The following is a 10,695-nucleotide window of genomic DNA, read 5'->3' on the forward strand; positions in this document are numbered from 1 at the left end:
CGCTACCTGTTCACTCCCTGACCGTCCGCACGGCCTGACCATCCCACGGATGGCCGTCCGAGTGGGCGCTCCTCAGCCATTGTCCACAGAGGCTCGAGTGTCCTAACTGCCGGTCACCACGCTCCTGCTCAGCCTTCTCCGTCCTTCTTTCCATCTCCGCTTACTTTCTCACTTTCCCCCTCTTTTGTGCTCCTTTTCTTCTATGTCCAGCAACCCCCACAGTGAGAAGCTACCTCCACTTGGAAAAGGACCATGACCTCAAAGCGGAAGGATCCACAGTCCTTTAGCAGTTTCCCCAACGGGGACCCTCCCCTCCATAGATGGCAGTCTCGCTGAGACTCAGAGTGAGAGACAGTTTCTTATCCCTCCTCAAACACCGTGAACTCCAAACAGGATGAAAAGGGTACAGGAAAGGCCTTGCAAATGGCAGGATGGGGGATGAAGAAGAAAAGCCAGGGAGGAGACCTGAGAGGGGCCGGGACTTTCACTGAGAACTCCAGTGTGAGGGACACGAGCACGAATGACAGATGACACCTTGGGTCTCATCCAGCAATGGCACCCTCCCCCTGCGTCCACGCCCACTGAGCAGTGGTGGGCGACTGGGGCTCTGGCCCCTGTAGAGCCATGGGGACCCCTGTTTGGGGTTGTTGTACTTGACGCGGTTCGGGGGGTGTCCATTGATAGAATTTTCCTAGAAAACTCCCAGGAGACTTAACCGATCTGCTCCAGTCATTTGGGGAATGTGGGCTGGTGGTCTCCCCGACCCCAATATCGCTGTGGGAAAGGGCATAGCCACTCTGTGACTCGGGCGGCTGCCACCAAATACACGAACAGTTACTAGTCGTGGCCCGGTGAGCACTTGTTTTGAAATGACCGCATATTGCTGCCCACATCAACTGTAAGAAACCACGCTGATGTTGGGACCGGCGTTGGGCATGCCTGCATCCAGGAAAGCCAGCAGGAGAAGACGCGGAATTGCCAGGCGGGCCCAGGGTCCCTGCTTTATTCATAGAGCGGCTCCAGGGCTCTTCCTAGGGGTAGACTGCTGTGCTCGTCAGACGCGATTTCGGTGAAGAGTTTAACTTCGCGAGCAGTTCTGGGCGGGTGTATCTGATGCAGCCGGGGCCCCTCTCCGCGGGCAGGCCTGTGGCTGGGTGCAGGCTTGCCGCCGTGACTCCCAGTTCTCGCTCTCAGGCCGCAGTGCGGCCGGGGCTTGCTCCAGGCTGTGAGAGTGAGGCAGCCTGGCCGGCCGTCCTCTGTCCTCCCCAACGTCATCTGGGAACCAGGCTCGTGCGGGGGGGACGGGCGCTGTGCCACCTTCGCCTCCTGACTGGCTCTGGCCTCTCTGGGCTTATCCACGTGTCTCTCTCGCCAAAGGAATGATTTCCTGAAGGAGATAAAGATCATGTCCCGGCTCAAGGACGCCAACATCATCCGCCTCTTAGCCGTGTGCATTGCCGACGACCCTCTGTGCATGATCACCGAGTACATGGAGAACGGAGACCTCAACCAGTTCCTCTCCCGCCACGAGCCGCCCAGCTCCAGCCCCAGCCAGGTGCCCACTGTCAGGTAACAGCCGTGTCCCTCCCCTGCCTGCCTTCCTGACATGAACCTGGTCTGCAGACGGGGAGCAGCGAAGCCCTCAGCTCGCTGTGCGGCGGGGTTGGCGTGTGGGGAGTAGCCACGCAGGGAAGGGCAGAGAGCCACGTGGGGGTCGGCGTTGGCTGGAACCGTGCAGACTGTGCACTTGTCACGGCTCCTTCTGTCCACAGGCGACTTTCTCTCTTGTTTTTCCTCAGTTATGCCAACCTGAAGTTCATGGCGACTCAGATCGCCTCCGGCATGAAGTACCTTTCCTCCTTGAATTTTGTCCACCGAGACCTGGCCACACGGAACTGCCTGGTGGGCAAGAACTACACCATCAAGATCGCCGACTTCGGGATGAGCCGGAACCTGTACAGCGGGGACTACTACCGCATCCAGGGCCGCGCCGTGCTGCCTATCCGCTGGATGTCCTGGGAGAGCATTCTGCTGGTGGGCGCCTTGGCCCGGGGTGGGGGGGGGGGGGAGGGGGGGGAGGGGGGGAGGCGCTGCGGCCCGGGGGGTGAGTGCAGCGGCCAGGGACTCCCAGGCAGCCGAGGCAGCCGCAGGCTTGGTGTCTGCTCAGATGGGATGACCTGCTTTCAGTACTAATTGTTACTTTTTGGCACTTGCCTATTTCTACTGGTAAATGTGACAGGCTCACTGTAGAAAACTTGGGGAAAAGGGTTAAAAATGCACCCATGGTGATAAGGGATTTAGTATTTTCCCCCCTTTCTCCTTTCCACCTACTGAGTGGTCTTCATTAGTTTAGGGAATTAAAAAATCATTTAAAGAAATGTTATCCACACAAAATAGTTCTCTTCCGAGTTAATTCCATAACCATATTTCTAATTCATTATTTACACTGATCTCTATATTTTTATTTTAATGATTATCACCGTTTACTTTTTATTTTAAGTTCATCATTCTTTGTTTTATAATTTTTATTCAACTCTTGGTCTTCTGGACCATGGGTGGGTAAGAGAGACTTTTTTTTCCAAATGTCATTTCTTCTGACCATCGGCCCTGAGCCAGGGGAGGCAGCCCTGAGTGAGGCACAGGTGTCGGGGACTGCCCGGTCCTCTCAGCGCCTCCACCGGCCATTTCAGAGCCCCGGGGGCAGGGGGAGGGGGGCGGCGGTCACTCAGGTTGTGAGACCCCAGCGCCTCCTGCGGGCAGGTGATTCTTATTTTCTCTCCTGCCCCGATCTAAACAGGGCAAGTTCACCACAGCCAGTGACGTGTGGGCCTTCGGGGTGACCCTGTGGGAGGCCTTCACCTTCTGCCAGGAGCAGCCCTACTCCCAGCTGTCCGACGAGCAGGTCATCGAGAACACCGGAGAGTTCTTCCGGGACCAAGGGAGGCAGGTGAGGCCGGGCTGGGAGGCGGGGCCGGAGCTCTCTCAGGGGAGAGAGGGGGCCTGGCTTAGCAGGACAGGGTGGCTGGAGGACGGGCCACCGGATGAAGTCCTTTGTCACGAATCATCCAGATAAAGTGAAAGACCAGCTCTTGCCCAGGCACCATGCACACACTCTGCTTCTGTGTCCCCCCAGGATCCTTGGGGGGCAGAGGGGGCAGGTCAGGCTCCTCGCCAGCCCAGACATTCCAGATCTTACAATAGCTAAGATCTGGGCTGTTTCCAGATCTTAGCTATTGTAAACTGTGCTGCTAGGAACATAGGGGTGCATATGACCTTTCTGATTGGTGTTTGTTTTTTTAGGATATATTCCTAGAGGTGGGATCACTGGGTCCAATGGTAGTTTTTTACTCATTTTAAAATATTCAGTGTAAAAAGTCCACCATTTCCTACTGGTAGTGAACCAATATATTCTGATCAAATGCCCAATGGTTGAGTAGTGAAGTCAAATATTTGATGAAAGCCCAGGCCAAAGCCACATATCACCACCCTGTTCTGAGTAAGCTCCTTGCCTCTAAGCACAACTTTAAATTTTCAATAAAAATTTATTAAATTTGCTCTGGCCAGTGTGGCTCAGTTGCTTGGGTGTTGTCTTGTGCACTGAAGGGTCGCCAGTTCGATTCCAGGTCAGGGCACATGCCCAGGTTTCAGGTTCAATCCCTAGTAGGGGGCGTGCTGGAGGCAGCCAGCAGACGTTTCTCTTTCTCCCTCTCCCTTCCTCTCTCTCTAAAATTAATAAACTAAAAAGAAAAAATTATTTAACACATTAACTTACGAAATGTAATTTATTAAATTTCTATTTTATTATTTTATATTACTACATTTTATTATGTAAATACTAGAGGCCCGATGCACAAAATTCATGAAAGAGTAGGCCTTCCTTCCCTCCGGCAGCCGGGACCTGAGCTTCCCTTGCAGCCCCGGCTTCGTCCGAAGGTCGTCTGGAAGGACGTCTGGTCTAATTAGCATATTACGCTTTTATTATTATAGATGATATGAATTTCCAATTCATATTTTACTGCTTTCCGTCGTATGGGTAGAATTTCGGTGTGTGAACTGTGAAAGTCTGGGTTGGCGCGCATGCGGCCGTCTCTCCCACTGTCCCTGCCAGGGGTCGCCCAGCCTGCGTGCAGTCTCTGTGCCTTTCCGAAGGCACTGTTACCATCACTCCTTCCGGAACAGAGTGGATCTCATTCAGGAGAACTTCAGCGACATGAATTCTAGCAGGAATTTTATACGCAGGGCCCGTCGCTTAGGCAAACCTTACATCCTTTGCATGCAATTGAAAGTGCGTAGAAGCCTATAGAGCAATCATTTCAATACTGAGAATAAATGCGCTTAACATTTTTGTTTGCAATTTGTCTTAACAAACGGTGGAGAATTTCCAGAGGGCACTTTCCTTGGAGGCTCATGGTCTAAGTGGACCCCGGGTTCTAACTACTTGGTCTCCAGTCTGAGATGTCATTTTGCTGCCGCCTGGCCTTTGGGCTGGTGGTAGGGACCCCAGAGCAGAAAGTCCTGCTGAAGGGACAGGGACGGAGACGAAGGGGGCGGGGCCGACAGGCTGCGGGCCCCTCGGGACGCAGTGACCACCTCCAAGACGGTGGAGGGGCGCGAGTCAGTGACGATGCAGAGGCTCCCCCACCCTCTTTCCTGAATGTTCTCTTTTTTTGTTTCTAAAGACCTACCTCCCGCAGCCCGCCATCTGCCCCGACTCCGTGTACAAGCTGATGCTGAGCTGCTGGCGGAGGGACACGAAGCACCGGCCCTCGTTCCAGGAGATACACCTGCTGCTGCTCCAGCAGGGCGACGAGTGACCGCCTCCCGGGCCAGGCCGCCCGCGCCCACGCCACGCCACGCCCCGCGCCCACGCCACGCCACGGACCGAGTGCACGCGAGGCAGGCTGTCCCTTTCCTCCTGCCCCTCGTTTCCCACCGCTCCACCCCCCTGTCCACCCCTGACCCATATATACTTTTTTTTACATTAAAGAACTAAAAAAGAAAAAAAACGCTAGGGCAGGTAAAATCCAGTAAAGAAACCTTCATTGATGTACCAGTGTTGAGAACAAAGCTAGATAATTTAGATAATTTATAAAGGCTAAATATGCTTATGTTTATAAATGTGCAGGTTCTACAATATTTTTTTATGTTGCCTTTAAAAATAGTTTCAGAAGTAAAACCTTGAATGCTAATGTCTTAGGAACACAGAGATCAGGCTGGGGAAAGCACACGGCCAGTGGTGCCTCGGACTGGGCTCGGCCCTCGCTCTGTGCGTCCCTCTGGGGTCCAAGTAGCTGCCACCTGTTTGGAAACGCGCCGCTCTCTGGAGTGGGTGTTTTGTTCATTCGTGGGCAGGGCTCAGGGTGGAGGTCTCTGTGCCTAGAAACAGATTTTGCGTAGGAAGGAATTGCATTGTGTGGAGGTAGGAAGGGCAGCCCGTCTCGCATGGCCAGGTGTGTCTCGGTGAGGCCGCGTCTGAATCCGTGGAAACTGCTGTTTCGATAGCTTTACCTAGGCCCTTGGTTCATCTTCTCTAAAGCTGCCAACTGTTTTAGTGAATGGCGGGCGGGGTTCCTCAGGCGCGTGCCATAGGGGAGCGCCTGCTCCGAGGGTCCCTAGGGGCCGCCTGGGACCAGCGAGGGGAGCGCCGCCCCCCTTTGCCAGGGGCGCGCAGGATGAGTGGGCTGAGGAGCGAGGGAGGCAGACGTAGCTGTGGACCCCAGAGCAGTGATGTGTGGACGGTGCTGGGTGACCCTCTGCACAGGCCACGTGTGATGGAGAGAAAGAGGGAGGCCTGGCTTTCCAACCTGTGGGAACAGATACCGGTCAAATCAGAGTCCCGTCAGAATGGCTCCCGAGCTCCCTACCCCCACACCCCCAGAGTCAAGGGACAGCAGTGAAGGGAACCCCAATTTCCACTAAGGGGACACAAGAGAAGACGGCAGAGGACACGGCTCAGGCTCAGGAGCAGCGTGACCCCTGGGCCTGCTTCTGACGCCCGTGCGTCCCCGCTCAGCCCCCAGCCTTGCTCCAGGCCACGGCAGACGCCGCACCCCCGCTCCCCAGGGCGCTGGCAGGGCCTCTCCTTCCCCCAGCAAACGCCCTTCCTGTCGTGTCCTGGGACTCGGTCTCCAGTCTCTCCCTCGATGAACTGGAGGCTCGCAGGTGGGGAGTCAGGACAGCGGCTTGGGGAGCTTGACCCGTTTCTGCTTTGAGCAGCTGTGCCATCTTGGACAAGCCTGCCGCCTGCACTGCCTCCTGGTCTGTGAGCTGAGAGTGCTGCAGCGGTGGCCGCGAGGGCTCCCAGTCCCATGTGTCCAGTCTCGCTGGGAACCTGCTCACCTCCTGCCCCGAGAACTGTGGTCGGCAGGAGGTTGTCAGGGAAGTCGCTCCAGCCGCACTAGTAACACCGCCACGTGTGCGCTCCCACGCCCGTCAGACACCTGCAGGGCCGAACACGCTCGCTTCCCCCTGGGGACTTGCCCCTCTCTGCTCATAAGGTCCGTGTTAGCGTCACGTCCTATTGAGAGTCCCCAGAGAAACAGAGGATAGGAGACACACACACGTTTCTGATTCTTATAAGGAATCGGCTCATGGCACCATTTGTAGGGCCGAGCAAGAGACCCAGGAGACTGTGGTCACCTCTGAGGATAGACCACCGGGGGCCAGTCCAGGGAGGAGGCTGAGGAGTCAGCTCAGTTCAGGCGGAGTGGACTCCTTTCCTTCCACCCGAGTCCTCATCACAGTGGGTGCGGCCCGCACACTGGACAGGCCTCTGCCTTCCTCAGTCCAACAACCCACAGCTAATCTCGTCCGGAAGCAGCTCTCAGACACCGAATAACGCTAACCTGGCACCACAGGGCCCGTAGGGTGAACAGATAAGATCAGTCATCACGTTTCTCTAGAATTCAAGGGACTTGAGCATGACCCCAGCGGGGCCCAGCCAGCCCTGCCAGGACTGCTGGGGGCAGGAGGGCGGCATTTCTCCCGTCCTGCGCCTAACTTTTCTCCTCTGCTTCTTTCCCACATCCCGCCTCAGCCCCTGCATTTCATGACCCCGCAGAGAGCAGTCCTATTTAGAAGGAATGTGGGGTGTCTCTGTTCCCCGGCCGTGGGCGAGAGAGGTCATCGGCTCCAGGTGGCTGGCAGACCATCATTGCGTCCTGCTGGCCTTTCTAAACGTCACCTTTATTCTGCATATGGAACGCTTTCCGTCCAGGTGGTGGTTTTGGAGTCAGATCGGAATGTCTGTGTAGGCGGGTCAGTGTGCTGAGGGCTAGGCCCCGCCCTGGGTGCCCGGCCCAGACTCACCTGCTCAGAAAGGACTGGCCTGGAGGCCGGAGGGGGCTGTGGTGTCCGCGCGGGGGCAGGATCGCCTGCAGGTGCCCGAGGTGTGAGGAGCACAGGACGGAGGGAGTGGCAGATGGTGAACGAATGTGCGTGTGGCTGAGGGGAGGCCGGTGGCAGGAAAAGGCCGCAGGAAGGAGAGCGGACCTCGCATAGGTGGCTGCGAAGGGTCGGGAGCCAGACAGACTCCGGCGAGGGTGAGACTCTGTTCTGGAGACGGAACTAGTCAGGGCAGAAAAAGTAAGTGTCGTGAAGATGAAAGGAGGATATTTATGGAGGGAAGGAATTCTGGATGATGAAAGAGGAGACGTCAGGGGCAGCGTGAACAGAGGGAGCTTTGCAGAGCCTCTGAGAGAGAAGTTCCTCGTGGGCGCGGCCCACGGTGCCCGGCAGGGAGGCCCTTTCATTCCCAAGGAAGCAGGTGGCGGAGGTCTGGGCGCCTGTATCCTCAGCTGCGAAGCCATCGGCTCCGCCCGCCGTGGACCTGGTTCCCAAGAGCTGCCTGGGATGCAGACCTGGGCCTGGGGAGCTTGCAGACCACCAACTGGCTTTGCGTCCCATCTCTTGCTTCTGTTAAGGGATCACAGCTGGGCCCAGAAGGGCTACAGAAACAGGGAAGCATTAGGCTCGAGATCGGTCGACTCAGTCTCGTTTGACGCCCAGGCAGAGGTGGGTGCCGGTGGAAGCCCTGTGTCTTCTCACTCCATCCAGGCTTCCGCACGAAGTGGAGCGCAACCATGTGTTTTGTGTCAAAGGAGAACAGAGAGAGGGAAAGAGGAAGAAGTTTCAAGGAAATATTCTAAAACAGAGTAGCATCTGCTTTGCCCAAAACTATAAAAAAAGTGAAGAAAATTATAGTTAAGCCTTAAATTATTCTTCAAATAGGACTGCTAAGTCCCTGATCCTAAGTTGAATTTAGTGTAGTCCTGCCCTCTTCACCTTTTCCGTGAGACCTCTGACCTGTGACCTGTGGCCTGGCAAACGGCAGGTCCCTGAATGCTTCTGGGAGTTACAGATCCTGGTGTATGTTGGGAAATCCTCCTGAACAGAAATTTAACATTTTTACGAAGCAGATGAATGTCTTTTCCACTTGGTAAATGAATTGGAATGCTTCCCAACGCGGGAAGAAGCCGGAATGGTTAATGAGGACTGGATTGCTGGCATTTTGAGTTCTCCGCTACAATCAGCTGCACTGCTTGGTAGGCAATTGTTTCTAAAACTACTTATCTCAAAACATTTTAAAACTGGCAAGAAGTTGCAAAACTAGTACAGAGTGGCCTCACCCTAACACCAGGCTTTCCCACTGATAACGTCTTACGGAACCATCACGCTTTTCCAAAGCCAGAAAACTGACATTGGTCTGATATTAGCGCAACCGCAGATCATACTCAGATTCCACCAGCTTTTCACCTGCACTGATTTGTTCTGGATGGGCTTAACCCTTGCTGGTTTGTAACCTGGCCTTGCTTGGAGGCCTCGAGAAAGACACCATCTGGATACAAATGTACAAACTCTTAAAGAGAATGTAACAAACTCACCTGTTCCTTTATCAACGAGCATTATCCTGCCTGGGCCGCGCACGTGCACGCATCTGCTGACTTTGCTTGGCTGTTTAGCATCTGGAACCATCAAGAACAACTTGGAAGAATCAGGCAACACAGAGAACAGTGAAGACCTGACATGGCTTGCTGGCTAGAGAATCTATAATAATAGAAGTGTAATATGCTAATTAGACCGGATGTCTTTCCGGATGGCCTTCTGGACGAAGCCAGGGCTGTGAGGGAAGCCTGGGTCCCCGGTGCCAGAAGGAAGCTGGTGCCGGCAGCCGGGGAAGGCCTACTCTTGCACGAATTTTGTGCATCGGGCCTCTAGTCAGGTATGAAGGGAAATCCAGGCAGTTCCTGCTGTTTCTACAGCAAGGAAGGATCGTAATTGTGGCAAAGAGAGCACTCCAGAGTGAACCAGTGTTTTGGTCAAGGAGTAGGTGGCACCGAGTTACGGCCCCAGGGCACCTTGTGGGAGGACTAGAATACAGTGGTATAGACCCTAAATGTGATAAACTAGTTTCAGAATAGTAGAGGTTTCATTTGCCTAAATATCTGTTCTGAAATGAAATAAACCACACTAGACCAAATTAAATACTAATTTCAGGGGGGAGGGGAAGGGGTGGCTGGTATTGGGGCTCCAGCTCTGTGGCTCCCAGCTGTGAGGTTTGTGGCGGTGTCTGAAGTGCCCTGTTTAGGACTCACCAGATTGTAACTTGTTTACCACTGCGTCCCATATCCTGTAAAGTTCCCTGCCCAGACTCGCCTGCTGGGCACCCCATACATGCTTACTGAGTGTTGTCTTTGAATGAATCAAATATAGAAACAGAAACTTGTCCAACTGCATGACTGGGGTGAATTGGGGAGAATTGCTCAGCTGTGATAGAGGGTTTTTCACTTGAGGAGAGAGTAGAAAGGGCCAGAGCTTACTGGTGGAGAACAGCCCCCATCGGTGGATGTCCTGTGTGCGCCTTATTCTTTGAGGTCTTTCGACAGCATTTCAAGGTCGTTCTGTATAAGGCACCCCGTCCGGAGCAGGCACCAGACTCTGGCCCCAAAGTCAGCCCTTTGGAAACAAGTCTTGCCGATGTCTGGTCAATAACCTCCAGGACTCTAAAGGGGCAGGACCCGTCAGCCCGAGCTCGCCGAGCTCGCGGGCATTCGGGACCCGCAGGTACCAGCACAGGGGGGTTTGCGAGGTTTGAGGGAAGGCACCGTGGGGTAGGCAATCACTCCGAGTGAAAACTTGTTTTCTTGAAAAGAGGCTGGGAACTAACGGAAGGTGTGAGCATTCCTACAAACACACCGAGTGTGCAGTCTAGCTGCTCACGTCCGCCCTTCACAATCCACGCCGCCCATCCCACTCCCCTGTTGTCTGTCTGTCCGTCTGTCTGTCCAGTGGCTCTGCTTCTGCTTCAGCGAGGAGCAGGCTTCCTGGGAGAGGGCACACCTGGGCTGCTCTGCGGACTCTGGAGGGCCATGTGGCTTGTCAAGGGGTAAAGAGAAAACTGACTTAATTTCTGCTTAAAACTATTGTAGTCATTCCAAAATAGAGCATGTAAGAATTCTCTGTATTAGAAAAAGAACGAGATACCAATTGTATATTTTCTTTTCTTTATTTATTCTCTGTAAGTCTGATAATGGTCAACTGTAAATAGCAATGATTAAAGAAATATGCGCCTGATGGCGGTTTGAGCCTTCTCCCTCCTCCCCCGGGGCCTCGCCTCCTTCCCAGAGAAGCACCGGGCGCCATGTGGGGGGTTGGGGGGGGGTAGACCCGTTCGTGGGGCGGGCTCAGCAGAGCGCT

The 10,695-nt window shown here is 54.5% G+C and overlaps 1 protein-coding gene across 2 annotated transcripts in view; it reads left to right on the forward strand.

Annotated features, from left to right (window-relative positions):
- Nucleotides 1-10,572, forward strand: part of DDR2 (discoidin domain receptor tyrosine kinase 2) — a 66,579-nt gene extending 56,007 nt beyond the window's left edge. For both annotated transcript variants that reach the window (XM_059674274.1, XM_059674275.1), the window contains 4 exons: nucleotides 1,378-1,569; nucleotides 1,800-2,034; nucleotides 2,798-2,947; nucleotides 4,680-10,572. In XM_059674274.1, the coding sequence (XP_059530257.1) occupies nucleotides 1,378-1,569; nucleotides 1,800-2,034; nucleotides 2,798-2,947; nucleotides 4,680-4,814 (712 nt within the window). In that variant the 3' untranslated portion in view covers nucleotides 4,815-10,572. The remainder of the gene's footprint in view (nucleotides 1-1,377; nucleotides 1,570-1,799; nucleotides 2,035-2,797; nucleotides 2,948-4,679) is intronic.
- Nucleotides 10,573-10,695: the final 123 nt, after the last annotated feature.

The sequence above is a fragment of the Myotis daubentonii genome, chromosome 18 (genome assembly GCF_963259705.1).
Source record: "Myotis daubentonii chromosome 18, mMyoDau2.1, whole genome shotgun sequence".
NCBI classification, from domain to species: Eukaryota; Metazoa; Chordata; class Mammalia; order Chiroptera; family Vespertilionidae; genus Myotis; species Myotis daubentonii.